We start from the raw sequence: 20,667 nt of genomic DNA, 5'->3' as shown, positions 1-20,667 counted from the left end.
TTCAGGCGAAGTTATACCTTAGGCGAACTTGGCTTCAGGCGAAGTTAAACCTTAGGCGAACTTGGCTTCAGGCGAAGTTATACCTTAGGCGAACTTGGCTTCAGGCGAAGTTAAACCTTAGGCGAACTTGGCTTCAGGCGAAGTTATACCTTAGGCGAACTTGGCTTCAGGCGAAGTTAAACCTTAGGCGAACTTGGCTTCAGGCGAAGTTAAACCTTAGGCGAACTTGGCTTCAGGCGAAGTTATCCTTAGGCGAAGTTACGCTTGAAGGCGAAGTTACGCTTGAAGGCGAAGTTCATCAGGCGAACTTAATCTTGCAGGCGAAGTTGTCGCGCTGCAGATCTGTTTGCCCATAACTCCTTCGTTTCTTAGCCAAATAACTCGATTTTGGTACCCACGGAACCGTATGATCGGCGCCTACAAACCCCAACCATCAAATCGGCCTAAAATCGACGTTTTAGGGGTCCGATTTGGGCAGTTGGGTTTCGGGTCCGGTTAACCCATCCAATCCTAACCATTTTCAGTAATAATAGCTTTGTTAGATTAGTTCTTACCTTACCAACTCAGATCTATCAACAAATCTCGGGTCTCGGCTTCGAATCTAGATCGGTTAGAATGTGTGTTTTGAGGGTGTAAGGAGTGTGTGTTAGGGAGTTTGGTGAGAAATGAGATATTTTGGGATTTTGGGGGTATTTATATCCCTGAAATCCCATTCTCATTTAACCTATCTCAATTAACCCAAGTCCATAACCCACTTCCATTACCCGACACTAGCCCGACCCATACCAACTCCTATTCTTTTATTTATTTCCTGATAACCCGAGTAAACTTCCCATCTATTAATAAGTAATATAATTAATATTACCTTTGAAATTTCGGGATGTTACAAGTCTTCCCCCCTTAAAGAGGTTTCGTCCCCGAAACCTAACTTATTCCCTATAAAAGGAAAACTTCTTACATTTTATTTCCAATAACTGCCTTAACACATTTTCCATTAGGTTTTTAATTTATTTCAAAACGAACCTCACTTCAGGCGAAGTTAAACCTCGGGCGAACTTGGCTTCAGGCGAAGTTAAACCTTAGGCGAACTTGGCTTCAGGCGAAGTTATACCTTAGGCGAACTTGGCTTCAGGCGAAGTTAAACCTTAGGCGAACTTGGCTTCAGGCGAAGTTATACCTTAGGCGAACTTGGCTTCAGGCGAAGTTAAACCTTAGGCGAACTTGGCTTCAGGCGAAGTTATACCTTAGGCGAACTTGGCTTCAGGCGAAGTTAAACCTTAGGCGAACTTGGCTTCAGGCGAAGTTAAACCTTAGGCGAACTTGGCTTCAGGCGAAGTTATCCTTAGGCGAAGTTACGCTTGAAGGCGAAGTTACGCTTGAAGGCGAAGTTCATCAGGCGAACTTAATCTTGCAGGCGAAGTTGTCGCGCTGCAGATCTGTTTGCCCATAACTCCTTCGTTTCTTAGCCAAATAACTCGATTTTGGTACCCACGGAACCGTATGATCGGCGCCTACAAACCCCAACCATCAAATCGGCCTAAAATCGACGTTTTAGGGGTCCGATTTGGGCAGTTGGGTTTCGGGTCCGGTTAACCCATCCAATCCTAACCATTTTCAGTAATAATAGCTTTGTTAGATTAGTTCTTACCTTACCAACTCAGATCTATCAACAAATCTCGGGTCTCGGCTTCGAATCTAGATCGGTTAGAATGTGTGTTTTGAGGGTGTAAGGAGTGTGTGTTAGGGAGTTTGGTGAGAAATGAGATATTTTGGGATTTTGGGGGTATTTATATCCCTGAAATCCCATTCTCATTTAACCTATCTCAATTAACCCAAGTCCATAACCCACTTCCATTACCCGACACTAGCCCGACCCATACCAACTCCTATTCTTTTATTTATTTCCTGATAACCCGAGTAAACTTCCCATCTATTAATAAGTAATATAATTAATATTACCTTTGAAATTTCGGGATGTTACAAGTCTTCCCCCCTTAAAGAGGTTTCGTCCCCGAAACCTAACTTATTCCCTATAAAAGGAAAACTTCTTACATTTTATTTCCAATAACTGCCTTAACACATTTTCCATTAGGTTTTTAATTTATTTCAAAACGAACCTCACTTCAGGCGAAGTTAAACCTCGGGCGAACTTGGCTTCAGGCGAAGTTAAACCTTAGGCGAACTTGGCTTCAGGCGAAGTTATACCTTAGGCGAACTTGGCTTCAGGCGAAGTTAAACCTTAGGCGAACTTGGCTTCAGGCGAAGTTATACCTTAGGCGAACTTGGCTTCAGGCGAAGTTAAACCTTAGGCGAACTTGGCTTCAGGCGAAGTTATACCTTAGGCGAACTTGGCTTCAGGCGAAGTTAAACCTTAGGCGAACTTGGCTTCAGGCGAAGTTAAACCTTAGGCGAACTTGGCTTCAGGCGAAGTTATCCTTAGGCGAAGTTACGCTTGAAGGCGAAGTTACGCTTGAAGGCGAAGTTCATCAGGCGAACTTAATCTTGCAGGCGAAGTTGTCGCGCTGCAGATCTGTTTGCCCATAACTCCTTCGTTTCTTAGCCAAATAACTCGATTTTGGTACCCACGGAACCGTATGATCGGCGCCTACAAACCCCAACCATCAAATCGGCCTAAAATCGACGTTTTAGGGGTCCGATTTGGGCAGTTGGGTTTCGGGTCCGGTTAACCCATCCAATCCTAACCATTTTCAGTAATAATAGCTTTGTTAGATTAGTTCTTACCTTACCAACTCAGATCTATCAACAAATCTCGGGTCTCGGCTTCGAATCTAGATCGGTTAGAATGTGTGTTTTGAGGGTGTAAGGAGTGTGTGTTAGGGAGTTTGGTGAGAAATGAGATATTTTGGGATTTTGGGTGTATTTATATCCCTGAAATCCCATTCTCATTTAACCTATCTCAATTAACCCAAGTCCATAACCCACTTCCATTACCCGACACTAGCCCGACCCATACCAACTCCTATTCTTTTATTTATTTCCTGATAACCCGAGTAAACTTCCCATCTATTAATAAGTAATATAATTAATATTACCTTTGAAATTTCGGGATGTTACAAGTCTTCCCCCCTTAAAGAGGTTTCGTCCCCGAAACCTAACTTATTCCCTATAAAAGGAAAACTTCTTACATTTTATTTCCAATAACTGCCTTAACACATTTTCCATTAGGTTTTTAATTTATTTCAAAACGAACCTCACTTCAGGCGAAGTTAAACCTCGGGCGAACTTGGCTTCAGGCGAAGTTAAACCTTAGGCGAACTTGGCTTCAGGCGAAGTTATACCTTAGGCGAACTTGGCTTCAGGCGAAGTTAAACCTTAGGCGAACTTGGCTTCAGGCGAAGTTATACCTTAGGCGAACTTGGCTTCAGGCGAAGTTAAACCTTAGGCGAACTTGGCTTCAGGCGAAGTTATACCTTAGGCGAACTTGGCTTCAGGCGAAGTTAAACCTTAGGCGAACTTGGCTTCAGGCGAAGTTAAACCTTAGGCGAACTTGGCTTCAGGCGAAGTTATCCTTAGGCGAAGTTACGCTTGAAGGCGAAGTTACGCTTGAAGGCGAAGTTCATCAGGCGAACTTAATCTTGCAGGCGAAGTTGTCGCGCTGCAGATCTGTTTGCCCATAACTCCTTCGTTTCTTAGCCAAATAACTCGATTTTGGTACCCACGGAACCGTATGATCGGCGCCTACAAACCCCAACCATCAAATCGGCCTAAAATCGACGTTTTAGGGGTCCGATTTGGGCAGTTGGGTTTCGGGTCCGGTTAACCCATCCAATCCTAACCATTTTCAGTAATAATAGCTTTGTTAGATTAGTTCTTACCTTACCAACTCAGATCTATCAACAAATCTCGGGTCTCGGCTTCGAATCTAGATCGGTTAGAATGTGTGTTTTGAGGGTGTAAGGAGTGTGTGTTAGGGAGTTTGGTGAGAAATGAGATATTTTGGGATTTTGGGGGTATTTATATCCCTGAAATCCCATTCTCATTTAACCTATCTCAATTAACCCAAGTCCATAACCCACTTCCATTACCCGACACTAGCCCGACCCATACCAACTCCTATTCTTTTATTTATTTCCTGATAACCCGAGTAAACTTCCCATCTATTAATAAGTAATATAATTAATATTACCTTTGAAATTTCGGGATGTTACAAGTCTTCCCCCCTTAAAGAGGTTTCGTCCCCGAAACCTAACTTATTCCCTATAAAAGGAAAACTTCTTACATTTTATTTCCAATAACTGCCTTAACACATTTTCCATTAGGTTTTTAATTTATTTCAAAACGAACCTCACTTCAGGCGAAGTTAAACCTCGGGCGAACTTGGCTTCAGGCGAAGTTAAACCTTAGGCGAACTTGGCTTCAGGCGAAGTTATACCTTAGGCGAACTTGGCTTCAGGCGAAGTTAAACCTTAGGCGAACTTGGCTTCAGGCGAAGTTATACCTTAGGCGAACTTGGCTTCAGGCGAAGTTAAACCTTAGGCGAACTTGGCTTCAGGCGAAGTTATACCTTAGGCGAACTTGGCTTCAGGCGAAGTTAAACCTTAGGCGAACTTGGCTTCAGGCGAAGTTAAACCTTAGGCGAACTTGGCTTCAGGCGAAGTTATCCTTAGGCGAAGTTACGCTTGAAGGCGAAGTTACGCTTGAAGGCGAAGTTCATCAGGCGAACTTAATCTTGCAGGCGAAGTTGTCGCGCTGCAGATCTGTTTGCCCATAACTCCTTCGTTTCTTAGCCAAATAACTCGATTTTGGTACCCACGGAACCGTATGATCGGCGCCTACAAACCCCAACCATCAAATCGGCCTAAAATCGACGTTTTAGGGGTCCGATTTGGGCAGTTGGGTTTCGGGTCCGGTTAACCCATCCAATCCTAACCATTTTCAGTAATAATAGCTTTGTTAGATTAGTTCTTACCTTACCAACTCAGATCTATCAACAAATCTCGGGTCTCGGCTTCGAATCTAGATCGGTTAGAATGTGTGTTTTGAGGGTGTAAGGAGTGTGTGTTAGGGAGTTTGGTGAGAAATGAGATATTTTGGGATTTTGGGGGTATTTATATCCCTGAAATCCCATTCTCATTTAACCTATCTCAATTAACCCAAGTCCATAACCCACTTCCATTACCCGACACTAGCCCGACCCATACCAACTCCTATTCTTTTATTTATTTCCTGATAACCCGAGTAAACTTCCCATCTATTAATAAGTAATATAATTAATATTACCTTTGAAATTTCGGGATGTTACACTTGACCAATTGTTTGTCCAACTAATTATAAAAATTCTCTAAAACAAATATTTTTGCAGCAGACAAAGATTATTCTAAACCTAAAAAGAAATCCAAGAAAATTTTTTGCAAATAACCAATCATTTAAAAGTGAAAAAGTAAGAAAAAGTTTTGTAATATTGAGAATAAATTTATACAAAATATGGCGTTAATACCCAATTCCTCCGTTACTGTGAGATAAACCTCATGCCGTATAAATATTTTTTCGGAAGCTTTGAGTGAGTCATATGTTTCATGTGATTTAGAACTAGTCGTAATTATTCATTTCAAGACCGAACGAAGAGTTGTATAAGGAAGAATGTAATATTTACACAATTCCATCAAACCTATTACCAAAATTACAAAACCCAAAAAAACCGATCACTTTATCCATTTTCACCGGTAAAATACAACACTGGTCTTTTACTGGCAGACCCTAAAGAACTGGAAATGCATTCTTTCGATTTCAATTTCCTTTGTTGCATACACTTCACAAAACCTAGGTTGCCTCCATTACTAAGGGAGAGAATCTTTCTCTTTAGCAATGAGGTGAGGAAAAAGTGGCGCCAAAACGAACAAAGGCCACCATTCTGTGGAATTTCAAAAAACGCAATGAAAAGAAGAGCAAAAAGATATGAACGATGTTTAGGTTACGGAAACTGGTCCCACGAAGGAAGATATAGAAAAAGTCAAACTCAGTCTCAGCATGAATATACCGAACTAATGAGGGTGGGGGCTAATAGGCTTAAAGCCGAACGATCCATTAGAGTTGGAAGTTATATTCAGAACATGATTGAGGAAGAATTGATCCACATCCTTGATAAAACTGGTCTTGACGATCTGACCTTAAAAGAGTCATTAGGTACTTAAAAAAAAAAAACCTCTCGGAGAAAAAGGAGATAACCATCGAAGACATCTCAAAACTCCCAACAAATAGTGGAAGTTGTATTTACCATTAACCCTTGAACCACCACAAAATACCAATTCCGACTCACACTAAACCAAAACCCCTTTTTACCTTCTGATCTATGCAACCCTTCAAAAAGGTAGATATTTGAACTTGTTACAAGCTTATTTATCACAGGTTGCATTTTGACTAAGAGTGTTCACATACTTACATCACAGGTATGATCAGATACAAAACCGAGTGTGAATGAACATTGTGAGAACGTGACGTTTTGCATAAACGGAAACTCATAAAAACAAAAGTTCTATCTTTTATCACTAACATAAAGATTGGTTATTTTGTTTCGTCTTCTTGAAGCTCACTTAAGGGGTAGCTATGATCTAAATTTGCTGTTTTTAGAGGATATTTATAAGAGGATTGCTTGAGGACAAGCATTGTTCAAGTGTGGGGATGTTTGATTTACACATAAATATACATCTTTTCGGCATCAAATAATCTCTAAAAAATGCAATTTCTATCCAATAACATAGCATAAAAGACTACTTATCATAATAAAACATAATTTCAGGTGAAACCAAGCCTCAAACGAAGAAACAAGCAAAAAGACGAAGAAAAACAGAAGAAAACACAAGAAAACAAAGAAACACGCCCCCATGCCTCAAGAAACACGCCCCCATGCTTCTGACACAAGAAAAGACAAAATCTGGAAGCAAAAGCACGGGGCCGTGCTCATCATGCACGGGGCCGTGGACGAGAACACAGAAAAGACAAAGAAGAATTGAGCACATGTCACTAAAAATCACGGGGCCGTGCCTACCAACCACGGGGCCGTGGCCACGTCACAGAAAAGACAAAACAAATCTGGCACATGTCATAAAAAAGCACGGGGCCGTGCCTCACCATCCAGAATGCCTATAAATAATGGCTCATGTTGCACTCATTTGGTGTGCCTTGAAAAGAATTCTCTCCGGTTTTTACTTATAAAAATACACACTAACACTCATTTTGAAGATCTAGTGAAGAGTTTGAAGGTTTGGAGGTCATCACCACTAATCATCATCATCAACCATCATTAAGAAGAAGGATTCATCTACATTTGGTTATATTGTTCGAAGTTTAATCATGTATTTGTTATTGTCAATCATCTTAATGTTTATCACTATGCTCATTATTAGCTAAACTCCTTTTACCATCTAAAATCTATGAAGATGCTTTGTTTTACTTGATAATTAACCAAGACATGTGATGTAGTCTAGTAAAGTACATGGTTATATTACAATTATCTTTTGATGAGAAATGTTTCACCATCTTAAATCACTAAATCAAAGTTGGTGGTTGTCAATATCTTTGGCAATCGTTCATGATCGATTCATGTTCTTGAAAGATAGAAATACTTTGATACATTATCGAAACATGGATCCTTATATTGTACTTAGAAATGATGAGATATAAGTTATGGTGTATTTTTCTAAACCTTGGTAATCCGAAAATGGCTTTGCTTAGGATATCAAATTAGTTAAAGAAACCATATGTTAACGGAATGTGTAATTATAACCTACATAAATCAACCAAGGGGAGGTTGTGTGATGAACTACAACCACCCGAAGTTGTTAGAATTGGTATTTGAGAAATCGAAGTCAATCCTAATCTTTCTACTTTACGAAACTACTTGTCAACTCAAATCGATATCATTGAGATGGTATGACATTAGGAAATGGTGGACTTTAAAATGCGCATACCATCTCCTTAGTGCCGAAGATGCTCACTTAAGGCTTAAGGAGCTATCTATCATATATTGCTACGGCAAGTTTATCACATGTCTACATATTAATTATCAATGCTAAAATGGAGTGGATTCTTGATCTTATATGGTAACCTTCGCATAATTGAACAACTCGTTTAGAATCTCTTGTCTCGGTCACCTATATATTATATATATATAAGTATTTATATTTTATAAAAAGTTTAAAAATCAACCCCAAAATGATTAAATCCTCCGATTGAAGTAAAAAAACGATTTATTATTATAAATCTTTGTGTCCACGGATCGATACTTGGTTCTTACCAATACTATTCTACATATACGATAGGTACACTTGCCTATTTTGTTTGTGTTTAGTCTTTGTAGAAATCACTTTTATAAATTTAAAACACGATCTTGTGCAAAAGCAAATCATCCAACCTCTTATAATTTTAAGACGCACGCGCAAGCACATCAAAGATCTATCAAGTTATAGGCTCGGTTTGGTCTCGGATTGCTCCTTTAGCTCACGGGCGTAATAGTGTAGGTGTGTGTGTTTTTGAGTGTGTAAATAATATGGAAAGATGGAATGAGGATTTAGGGTTTTTGGGTGGTTTAAAGGAGTATTTATACTCCTTAAAGCTCATGGACCTAAGGCCCATCCCACCATCTTAATTCATTTTAATTATCCAATTCCATACTTCTTTCAATATTTAATATTAATTAAATATTAACACACGATTCGAATCATGAACTTTATTTTATTTTTATTTATAAATTTTGGGATGTTACATATTATTATTATATCAAAGTGGATTACTTACGTTTTAGCCCCTCGGACCGGAGGGATGCCTATGACCTAGGGATGACAGTGATGTCCAAACCTAATTGGAAAACCCGAAACCTAGCATAATTGAGACGAGTAATACTCGATCCATTAGGGTTTGTAATGGGTTTGGGATTAGTTTTGATTTTTTTATGGGTTTTGGATTTGTAATACACCCAAGTACCCGATAACATTAACCAATTTACCCGATTTATATACCCAATGTACTCGACATTTATTTTTTTTCTATTATATAGTGTGTTCTAAACATTAAATATTATTTGTTGAAACTTGTTTGTGACAATTATTTACATTTTATTTGCATAGTGTGATCGTTGTTTGTAATCCATTAGTTATATTTTGGCAAAACCTGATAAAAACCCGACGAGTTTTGGGCTGGGTATATCCATGGGTATTTTTGTCAAAACCCGATAGAAAACACGAAACTTGACGGGTAATTACCCGATTAAAGCCCGACAGGTTTGGGACGGACTTTAATAATCGATATGGGTTTGGAAATACCTAAAACAACCCAAACCCACCCCAATGGGTATAGTTTTAGAATAATCCTATCATTTATCACGTAATCTCATACTAGTTGAATTTTTTAATATTAAACTCATACCCGGTCCTATACCCAAATATTCGTCCCCAATGTATTGGGTTTGCCCATCAGTTCGAGTGTCATCCTTCTTGTCAATAAACCAATGGTGTGTTTGGAATTATATACATAGAATATTTAATTTCAAGTGAAGGGTTAAGTTATACAATACAACTTGAAAGAGTGTAATCACCAAATGGACCCTTGAGTTATGGAATCAAGGATAAGAGGGGTTTAATCCCCATTGTTAATGTTAATAGATGATTATGAGTAAGTATCTTGAATTGGCATAGCCAACATGGAATTGAGATAACGAACAACTTTACCCATGGGTTGTAGTGGTGTGTATGCCGTGTTGTGTTAACTTTAGATGGTCAACACCAATAGGAGAAAAAGTGTGCAACTGAAGGTTCAACAAACAAATGCGAGTAACCACCCAATCGGTACATGAACGTCATATATTAGTTGTATGAGTTTGAAATGCTAGCAGGTTTGTTTCATAAAAGGGCCCAACTAGACATGCCGTTATACCATATATTGGGTATTTCTACCATATGTCCCCGTACTACACACCGGTTGGTTATTTCTAATGAGTTGTATTCGAGTGTTGAATTATCTTGTATGGGTATTTATAGTGTTATCTCACTTAGCTTTATATTAATATACTAGTTTTTATCCCCCATTTTACAGGGGTTGTTTTATATTATTTGTTTCTAATATTTATTTAGTTTTTGAATTTTTATTTTTTGTATTGTATGCAAGTTAATAATATACTTATGGTTTGATAATAAATTGTTTCACAAATAAATGAGATGTTATAACCCGGTTTAAAAGCTATATGAGTTTGATGAGACTCAAGACACGTTCATTTTTTTTACTATAAAATTGGTTTTTTAATTATAAATAATATATATATATTTAAATAAATCATATATTAATTTTTTGTATATCCCTACTTTATAGGATTTTTATATCAAATATTTGGTGATATTAGTTTTTAATTTAATGAGATGTTATAACCCGTTTAAGAAATATCTGGGTTTGATGAGACCCATACCCATGAATTCGAGTCAAATGCATGAAAGACTACATTAAAAAATCAAGCAAATCTGGTGACTCCAAAAAAAAGGGGGAGCGACCACATCGCGACACGTAGGATTTTTATGTTTTCGTTTATATATATTATAGATAGATACAATTACAATTATTACATAACTAAGATTACACAAATATGTTACAAATAGGTAAAAACTTTCTTTTACACTACATTTGTGATTGTATTAGCAGGTATACATTGTTTATCAAAAATCAAAATTTTTAGTCCATGTCTGCTTGTAACTTTTAATATGGTAACATATAGGCCTGCTTATAACTCTTGATAATAGCTATATATAGTTGTCCGTGTGACAAAAAAAGTTCTACAAGTACATACCAACTCTAGATAATTGATAATATATATCCATGATACTAAATAAAAAAAATAATCATACACATAAAATATCATAGTTTTTAATCAATTAATATGATGTCATTTGAGAACATCTCCTCATGTTTATTAAAAAAAACATGATTATCCCAAAATCCATATACCTGAACTTTGATGATATAATTATCCTTAGAATATTTACAATTTGAAATTTATTGATCATGATAAAGTTGTCATTAATATTCTGTGTATGACAAATTTTTAATTGACTTTATATTTTACAATTAAAAATTGTATAATCACGCAAGATAAAAACCGAAAATTTTAATATAACAAATGATTTGTTTATTTCATATGAATGTAATTGCCAGAAATATGAAAAATACATACTAACATTAAAACCATGTTAAAATAATAGTGATTATTCTGAGGTAAAAGAATATTAGATGATTTAAAGTTGCATAAAATGAATGTAGTGATTCTTATTTAAAATCGTTGAAAGTAGGGCTGCCACTTTTACTCGTAACATGAAACCCAACCCAAGAAAACCCGTACCTGAACCTAAACCAACCTGACTCGAGAAACTCGAACCCAAGAAAATAATAATCTGAACCTGAACCGAAGTAATTCGGGTTGGTTCTTGGGTCCGAATTTTAGGTTTCGAGTCAACCCGAAAACTTTTAGTTTTAAAATCATATGTATTTTTAGGTATTAAATGCTAAGCTTTAGCCGCTGACGTTATCAGAATTTAGTCCAAGTCGATTGTTCTCATTCCACATATTATGAATCGAATGTTTATTGTTTATTATTTTAAATATAAACTATAATAAAACACTTTAATTAACACTTCAAATTCACCAACCGTCTATTGTCAATCCATATGGAGAATACTTATTATATGTAGTAATGAATTTAGTTGAAACAAACCTATAATTTTAATGTCATATATTGAAATGACTTGTATATGTAGTAATGAATTTAGTTGGAACAAACCTATAATTTTAATGTCATATATTGAAATGACTTAAATGATATCGACCATATATGAAAATTGGTTGAAAAAAAGGTGAGGACTATGGTGTTAACAAGTGACAAAAATGATAGGCTTTTATTAGAATAAATAGATATATCATGATGCATATACTTAAGGTAAAACTGCATGTGGTCGATTGATTGATCACCAATTTTTGAGTCAGGTTTTGAGCACTAAAGCTTCTGAGGTGTCTTTTGAAAATGTGTCAGTGCATACCATGTCAAATACTTTACAATGCAAATCTTTGTGTGCTGTAAATGGGATTACGTTGACATGAATGGAAAGGTTGGATCTAATTTACGCAATTATATTCTTAAACGAGAATAATGAGCATACAAAATTTTATATGGAGTCTTCAATCTACACAAACCAGCCTCATCATCCCTTTGGTAAAGCTTTGGACCCTGATCCGAGTTAAACTCGTAAATTGGATCTAGGGTTCTTAGCGTAGTAAAACATTCAACATCATATAGAACAACTTGCACATGTGGGTCAACATATAGAGAATTAGCACCATGGGAAGCAGGGGCTAATTCAACCAAATTGCTTAAATTCGCATATTTTACCATACTAAAAATGTAGTTAACAGAAGGTTATTAATAAATGATAAAATAGGTAAACTACATTAACCTAAATTTTTTGTATTGGTTTAGATTTTCTTTCAAACCTAAGTGTTTTATTAAATTACAAAACTAAATCTTAACTAAGACTGAAGACAGTTAAAAAGACCAAGAGAACAGACAAACAATATAAACTAACTACCATGTATCCTGTAGTTAATATCATCTTAGACTCCATTTATGAACTTCTCTTGCTATCCCGACACGCAAACTGTTCAAATTTTCAACCCGGAAAGGATTGCAACCACTCCTCCCACAAGATTTTCATACTCCACCTTTTGAAATCCAGCATCCGCAATCATTGAAGCAAAAACCTCCTGTAAAAGCACCAACCAGAAAGTAAAACTTAAGGTGGGTCAAACGGGTTGAAAGTCTACAAAAGTCAATATTTTATGGATGGAACTTTCTGAATCGTTTTATTCAGATTTTCATTACTATCGTGGAGTAATACTTTTTCGATCATAATTAATACAATAATTGTTTGTTAAAAAAGAACACAGTGTTTGTGGTTCAACCAAATACATACCTGAGGAGGAAAACGCCTAACACTCTCCACCAAATACTGATAAGAATCACGATCTCCCGCAACAAGCTCTCCTACAACTGGAATGACTGAGAATGAGTAGTAATCATACCTGTTGAATAAAGATAACAAAACAAAATGATAAGAGGGTGTGAAAGAAATATAATTAATAAATTTCCCTCTTGGAAAAAGGAGTCCGGTTTTGACTTTGAAAATTCAAAATAATATATAACTTTTTCAAAGTTTTAATTTGATAAGTAAAACACAACCTGAGTTAGGCAAGTGGTTTACGGGAGGATTATAGGCAGAAAACCAGCGAAAGCTGGATACAAAACTTACCACAACACCAGCCCCTTAAAAGACTTATTTCTTTTGCTTGAAGCAAAACAAAAGGACGTTAAAAACTGTAAATGTGATTTGTTTGACGCTAATAAGTGAAATGTTGACTATATGTTTAACAACTCATCTCTAAGTTTGTGAGTGCTTACAGCTGCTTAAAAACTGGAGTGTCTACATGGCTGAGTTCAAGGCAAAGGAATCTCCCTCCCTTTTTGAGTACCCTGATTGAAAAACACACTATTAACATAGAATACTTTTTAATTATTAATACAAAATACTTATCATGTAAATTTTAATGTCAAGTGAGAAATAATTAATTAAAAGCTTAATATATAAAATTAATCAAGGTACTGAAGTACCTGTATGCTTCAGCAAGAACTTTTTCAATGTGTGTAACATTCCTTATACCAAAAGCAATGGTGTAACCGTCCATTGAATCATCCTTAAAAGTAAGCTTTTCTGCATCACCCTCCACCCATACAAGGGACCTCAGATCTCCAAGCCCTACAGTAGTCGAGGGTAGTTTTGTCATTTATTGCATGTAATTTAATATTATTTGAAGGTAACTTTGTCATTTGTCGTATGTAATTTTGTAGTTACAGATATGCAATCACATGTTTACATATGTGTAATAACCAATTTATATATTTCAATATATGTAATCATACTATGAGTGCGTGTAATAAATGACAAAACCACCCTCAAATAGTATTAAATGTATAAAATAAATAAATAGTATGATTGGTTCTTAAGTGTTCTCAAAGTTCTTAAGCTATTTGGAAGTTCTGAAATGAACCTGATCCTACATACATGAACACACACACACACATGTATGCGTGTATTTTAACCGATTATTAAGGCCCTGTTGTTTTTGCCTCTTTTCTCTGAATAGAGGAAAACGTCTGATTCGGTCAGACGTAATCAGACGTGGGGCTGTTTGTTTTTTTTCTGGCATTAAGAGGTTCAGCGTCTTAATAGCATCTGAACCAGTAAGAGCTTTTAGTGGGTCTGAAAACCTCTTAACCCAAAAAAAACATACGTTTGTCTCCGGCCTCCATTAACTTCTAACCCGGAGACTAGGCTCCATCTCCGACGACTAGAGGTTCGTCTCTAGCCTCCACCTCTTAATGATTCAGATTTCAGACATTTGAACCACCTCTTAACATTCAGATGTGGTATTCAGATTCAGACTTAAATCTCTAAAAAAAACAAACGGGGCCTAACACTTACCTCTTTCTAAAGCCCGCTTTTTACCAACATCTAACATGTTTGGATTAATATCACAAACATATATCTGAGTTTCTGCCTGCAAATCATTTTCAAGTGTATCTTCCATGCCTCTGCGGTTAACACTATTAATAGTTTTCAGAATCCTGAAAGCAACATCACCTGTGAAGTTTAATAAACATCAGATTTTTTGAAAGAAAGTTTCTACTTTATAAAATGAAAAAAAGCTGACCTGTCCCGCCGGCTACATCAAGATGCTTCATCCCAGGAAACGGGCTCAGTTTTGAAACCAATCTGGAAAAAGAAAAAGAATTGATGAAACTGATAGTAGACGTGTGACGGGTGGGAAATGAAATTAAGTTTTAAACTTTACCTATCTTTCCATAACCTATGCAATCCCCCGCTCATCAAATCATTCATGATGTCATAGTTTGATGCAACTTTGGTGAAGACATTACCAACCAGTTGGCTTTTTTCTTCTTCATTTACTTGTTTAAATCCTGCAGTATCATTATAAAGTCAACACAAGGTCATTTTTTCATAAAGATAGTGCAAAGATTTTTCATTTGTTTTATTATCCTATAAGATATTGACTTTTAGCCACTAGTATCACTCAAGTGTCCTTTTTAGAACTACATGCTTGATGATTATATTCTACAGTAGTTTACTGTTTCAAATAATCTTAATAAGGTAGACAGGATCAACAATGACTACCTTACGTTACATGTATGATAAGCTTATGATCTTGATTTTAACTTGTGTTCAAAAATTGGAATTTTAATATAATACTATGCTTAATTGCAATTTTAACAAGCATATACATATTATATGCAAAATCTGATTTAACTAAATCACTGAAACTCTGAAAGTAACACTTATATGAAGAACAGCACATACCGAAGCTATATAGGATAAAAACATGTTCAATAATGATTTATTCAGAAATTGTAAAAAGGAAAAATAAAATCAGGGTAGCAAGATTGACATACCAAAGCTAGTAGCGTGGGAATGCAGTGCAGCAGCAGGAGTGAACCGGGGTAATAACTTGCTCCCTAATCTCCTAGCAACCATTCGGACCGACATTATTTTAACTCTATCAAAGTCAACAAGTAAAATAAGTGATCAAAGAATGATATATATATATATATATATATATATATATATATATTATATAGTAAGCGAATAAGCTCCACAATTTGATAAGTTTCATGCAAAAACCTAACAAGAAAAAACATAGTGCAACATGATGCTAATACTAATTCCATTAATCCCGAAGAAATCATATTCCAACTTCACCAAATGCCACACTTAACATGTTAACCAAGCTGCCCGACTTCAATCTTTTTATCGGCTTTTAACACGAATCTTATTAGTCAATAAGTGCTTGGACACAAAATCCCCTGTGACTATCAATAAGTTTGATTTTGGATATTAAATATCAAAATAACAAATACTATTAACAACTGTGTTAGTGTAAATGGGCAACAAAATGGTTAACAATTACTACGAACAACAACTTGTAAACAAGTTCCATGAATGTACTCTTTGAGACATTTTATCAAACACCTTGCGTGCAAAACATAAAACGATCAAATATGAAAAATAAATTTAGGGTTCTTGAAAATGTATAGAAACTAAAAAAGCAGATAAATAAAATGAAAAATGTATTAGAAGAGAAATAAAGAACAAGTAGAATTATTATACCACAATATTACCGGAGCTGCATCTGAGAGACAAAGACGACGAACAAGTGTGTGTTGTCGGCCGGAGCTGGGTATGATCCGGTGGATCCAAACTTATTTTTTCTTTTTGGAACTATGTATATATATATTTTTTAATTTTATTTTATTAAGGGGGGTGGGGGGGGGGGGTGGGGTTGGGTGTTCAAATTACCCAAACTCAATGAACGTGACTCTGAAACTAAATAAGTTAATTAGGGTTGGGTTAAGTAGGGTCAAAAAAATACTAATCAGGTTATTCGGGTTAACCCGAATTTTTAATAGGGTCGGGTTTCGAGTTCATTATTGGAAAAAAGTCGAGTTTCTGGTTAGCCCGGTTAGTAGTGATACTTAACTTCAAATATAATGATGAAAAGGTAAAATAAGCATAAAGAAATCAATAATGTATGTTTTGTAGAGGAGTTAATTATTCTGTTTGGTCATTAATCATTCGACAAAAAGTTCATTTATGTTGTGTTCATTAATTATACGAACAAACATGAAACGCATGTTTCACTCGTTCATCTATGTTCGTGAACATTCGTTTATGATCGTTCATTTAAGTTTGTTTACGTTCGTTCGTGTTTGATTATATATTAATAGAAAATTATTAAATATTATTTGCATTAAGAAATTACATCACCTTAATATGTTTTATATTTGTTTGTGTTTATTAAATGCGTTCATTTATGTCTATTTATGCATTCTTTGTTTTTTAATGTATGTAGATATATGTTTCATCATGTTCGTTTTTCTTTGTTTAATTATGTCATTTATGTTCGTGAACTGTTTGTTTAGATCTTAAATAAATGAACATAAATGAGCACGGACATGCTCATTTTTTAACTAGCGAACATGAACACATATATTTGTTCGATTAAGTGTTCGTGTTTGTTTAAAGTTAAATGAACGAACACGGACATGCGCATATGTAATTGTAAGATAATTACTTGTAAAAGAAATTGAAAATTGTGGGGAATGATAAGTGTTTGCATCCTACATGTTATAAACACAAAAATCAATTTAAAATTATAAAGTAACATAGTTAACCCGATTAACCCGAGCCGACTAACCGGAAACCCGAATAACCCGAGCCTTAAAAGATTCGGGTTGCGGGTTAGATATTTTTTAAGGAAACCCCGACTAACTTGACCCGATTAACCTGAAACACGATTGGGTTAACCCAATGAACACCCCTATTGGGATTACTTATTAAGCTTCATATTAACTTATTAACTTTTCAAAAAAGTTAATAAGTTGTTTGGTAAGTCATGATATTATGAGTTATTAGTTAATAAGAAATCCAAAACACCCTTTAAGAACCGCTCACGTTTTTTTTCTGGGAATTTGCAGGTGCTTCGCTATTTTCTGAAGACAAAAACTATGAAAGGGGTAATGGTGTTTTCTCGGGGATGTTTTGTATTGATGTTCCATTAATTTTTTTTGTGTAAGATTTTGGTTTTATATTAATTCAAAAAACAAACACAAACTTTGACATTACTAGCCCACTGAAATGGAATCCCAAGGCCCTAAATAAAATTTAAGTGTTGTGAAACAAACCTAATATTTATAACATAAAGAGAATGAGATGTAGAAGAAAGAGAGAGATTTTACGTATTATACAATAATATACAATGAGATATAGATATATATATATATATATATATATATATATATATATATATATAGAGAGAGAGAGAGAGAGAGAGAGAGAAAAGATGGAATACGAAAATCCTTATCGTACAAAATTGTATGCGACAACAGCAAGCGTCGATCTACACTTATGATTCAGTTGAAAGCGGTTGAGGAGATCCCGTGTTTTTTTAAGCGAGAAGGGTACGATTGTCTTTTTGATTCCTCATTTAAATTTGGTAATTCGCGTATAAACGGTTACGATCCTGATATTTAGCTTAATCAAAATCAATTTCTTATTTTACGAAACAAATTTTTTACCAAAAACTATCAATTGAGTTTACGACTCAGTTTTTTCAAGCTATTTTGTGATATTAGGGTTTTGAAATGGAAGACGATCGCGAATGTAAGTTTTTGCTGTTTTTGAATTAAGTCACTGTAGATAATTGATTAGTCTAGTTTGATTTTATGATGTTTCATAATATGAACGTATAATGAGCGTGTTACTATAACTGATTATAAGCTGATTATAACGTTTTATAATATGAGCGTCTTATGAGCGTAATAGTAATTCTGTATGTTAGTTCTCATGAGATTCATGTGATAATTGATTAGTCTAGTTTGTGAGTGTTTTACGAGCGTTTTCATATTAGGACTGCCTCTGTGTTTTGATGTTTCATAATACGAACGTATCATGAGCGTGTTACTATATCTGATTAACGTTTTATATTTTGAGTGTATTATGAGCATGTTACTATTAGGATTGTTAAATTGGATTGATTATTATTTTGAGCGTGTGTTGAGCGTCTATGGATTATAATTTTGATTTTTTGATGTTTTGTGTAGATGAATCAAGTGTTTGGTTGAAGGTGAAGGGGTTGATATCATTCCTGAAGTTGCTTCTTCTTACAGACCTGTTAAAGGAATGATGTTTTCGTCAATTGATCAAGCATTTGATTTTTATTGTGAATATGCTAAAAAAGCTGGATTTGGGGCTCGTAAAGGTGGATCTTATGTGCATGGTGGTGTACTAAAGACCAAGTACTTTACATGTTGTAAAGAAGGTTACAAGCCAGCTAAAATGTGTGATTTAAAAGGTGATTGTAATGAATCAAGCAAGCCATATTACAAAAGGAGGAAGAGGCCGACAATTAGATGTGGTTGTAGAGCACATATACAATTGAAATCTGTTGACGGTGGTTTTTTTGAGGTAGATGATTTTGTTGAAGGACATAATCATAGAATGGTTGCAGATTCTGATATGCAGTTTGTTTGTTCTGCGAAGAAGTTAACACATGTCCAAGAGGAAGCTATTTATGAGCTTTCTAATATGAACTTGGGACCTGTTAAAGCGTTTAACCTTATGAGAACACATTACGGTGGGTTTGAAAAGGTAGGTGCAACTAAAGATGATTGTAAGAATTTTAGACAAGGTTTGAACTGTTATATTAGGGAGTATGATGCTGAGATGATTGTTCAGAGATTGTGTGCGAAGAAAACATTTTCATCCGATTATCCTTTTGAATATGATGTCAATGATGATCGTGAGTTAATTCGTATGTTTTGGGCTGATGAGACTTTAAAGAGTAATTATCTTGCATTTGGGGATATTATATCTTTTGATGCTACATTTAAAACTAACAAGTAAGTTTGTGTGTATGTATAGGATTGTGTGTATGTATATGTTTTTTGTGTGTATTTTTATATGATTTTCTATGTATAGATACAAGATGGTTTTTGTCCCGTTCACGGCAATTGATAACCATTGTCATAGTGTTACTGTCTGTGCTGGTTTACTAGCTTCTAAAACTATTGAATCGTACACATGGTTATTGCAAATGTTACTAAAGTCGTTTGGTCAAGCACCGAAGGTTGTTGTTACTGATCAAGACCCTGCTATGAAGCAAGCTATTGCAGCTGTGTTTCCAAATACAAGGCATAGGTTATGTATGTGGCATATCATGAAGAAAGTTGCTGACAAGGTAACTTTCTTAATCGTGTTTTAGGCTGGTTGAATAATGGGCGTTTGACAAACGTTTAATGGCAGTCGTCTTTTTGTTTTTGATGTTTTAATATGTGAACGTTTTATGAGTGTGACATGATTATATATTGTATCAACGAGCGTCTACACGAGCGTTTTAATATGTTTTTTGTGTATCAGGTGGGGGCTGATTTATGTAACAACGAAGATTTTAAGAGTAGGTTATGTAACATTGTGTGGACCGATTCAATTAGTCCTTTAGAATTTGAGGAAAAATGGCAGGCTATAATGGTTGAGTTTGAGCTTGACAAGAATAAATGGCTTACTGATATGTATGAAATCAGATTTGACTTGATACCTGTTTTTTATAGAGATGAACTTTTGTCTGGATTGATGCGTACAACATCAAGATCAGAGAGAGAAAACCATTTTTTTGAAAAAGCTACAAATTCTTAATTAACATTGGTTGAGTTTTTCAACCATTTTGATTTTTGTATGGAGATACAGAGATACAATGGCAGACGGTGTGATCATGATAGTAGGTACACGTATCCGCAGTTATAAACCAGAAGTTATCTCGAAAGAGAAGCGGTTAGAATATATACAAGAGCTATATTTAATGATCTTCAAGATGAAATGAATGAAATTGTTGGTGGTGTTTCACAATTCATTTCATATGAAGAAGAAAGAGGGTTTTTGAGGTGTAAAATAATGGATTTTAATGCGTATGTTCCAGGTTTTTTTGAAGGTAATTATGAGCATTTATTAAGCATTTTAGTTTAAAGTTGTTTTAAGATTAAGTTAAATAACA

At 35.3% G+C, this 20,667-nt stretch overlaps 2 protein-coding genes across 2 annotated transcripts; one reads left to right on the top strand and one right to left on the bottom strand.

Annotated features, from left to right (window-relative positions):
* Nucleotides 1-12,523: 12,523 nt before the first annotated feature.
* Nucleotides 12,524-16,328, bottom strand: LOC143628635 (2-methoxy-6-polyprenyl-1,4-benzoquinol methylase, mitochondrial-like). Its single transcript, XM_077098173.1, has 9 exons — nt 16,230-16,328; nt 15,515-15,616; nt 14,899-15,025; nt 14,758-14,819; nt 14,529-14,687; nt 13,658-13,802; nt 13,448-13,519; nt 12,963-13,071; nt 12,524-12,753 (listed from the first exon to the last, which is right to left on the bottom strand). Exons 2-9 carry the CDS (start codon nt 15,606-15,608, stop codon nt 12,652-12,654), a joined length of 870 nt encoding a protein of 289 aa, XP_076954288.1. The 5' UTR covers nt 15,609-15,616; nt 16,230-16,328; the 3' UTR covers nt 12,524-12,651.
* Nucleotides 16,329-18,262: 1,934 nt separating this feature from the next.
* On the top strand, nt 18,263-20,312 carry LOC143628621 (protein FAR1-RELATED SEQUENCE 5-like). Its single transcript, XM_077098159.1, has 4 exons — nt 18,263-18,281; nt 18,745-19,519; nt 19,599-19,857; nt 20,037-20,312. The coding sequence occupies exons 1-4, from the start codon at nt 18,263-18,265 to the stop codon at nt 20,310-20,312; spliced, it is 1,329 nt and encodes a 442-aa protein (XP_076954274.1).
* Nucleotides 20,313-20,667: the final 355 nt, after the last annotated feature.

Source organism: Bidens hawaiensis, unplaced genomic scaffold (assembly GCF_021521415.1).
Source record: "Bidens hawaiensis isolate Kalapana, Puna unplaced genomic scaffold, B.hawaiensis_p1.1 tig00005035_1, whole genome shotgun sequence".
Taxonomy (NCBI): Eukaryota; Viridiplantae; Streptophyta; class Magnoliopsida; order Asterales; family Asteraceae; genus Bidens; species Bidens hawaiensis.
The sequence above is the reverse complement of the archived record's forward strand: the minus strand, read 5'-3'. Positions and strand labels throughout refer to the sequence as shown.

Coding starts and splice junctions, on each gene's coding strand:
- LOC143628635 (XM_077098173.1), bottom strand. CDS start 15,608: ATGTCGGTCCGAATGGTTGCTAGGAGATTAGGGAGCAAGTTATTACCC. Junction 15,026..15,514: donor TTCCCACGCTACTAGCTTTG/GTATGTCAATCT, acceptor ATGATACTGCAG/GATTTAAACAAGTAAATGAA. Junction 13,803..14,528: donor AAAGCGGGCTTTAGAAAGAG/GTAAGTGTTAGG, acceptor CGACTACTGTAG/GGCTTGGAGATCTGAGGTCC.
- LOC143628621 (XM_077098159.1), top strand. Junction 19,520..19,598: donor GCTACATTTAAAACTAACAA/GTAAGTTTGTGT, acceptor TTCTATGTATAG/ATACAAGATGGTTTTTGTCC. Junction 19,858..20,036: donor TGAAGAAAGTTGCTGACAAG/GTAACTTTCTTA, acceptor TTTGTGTATCAG/GTGGGGGCTGATTTATGTAA.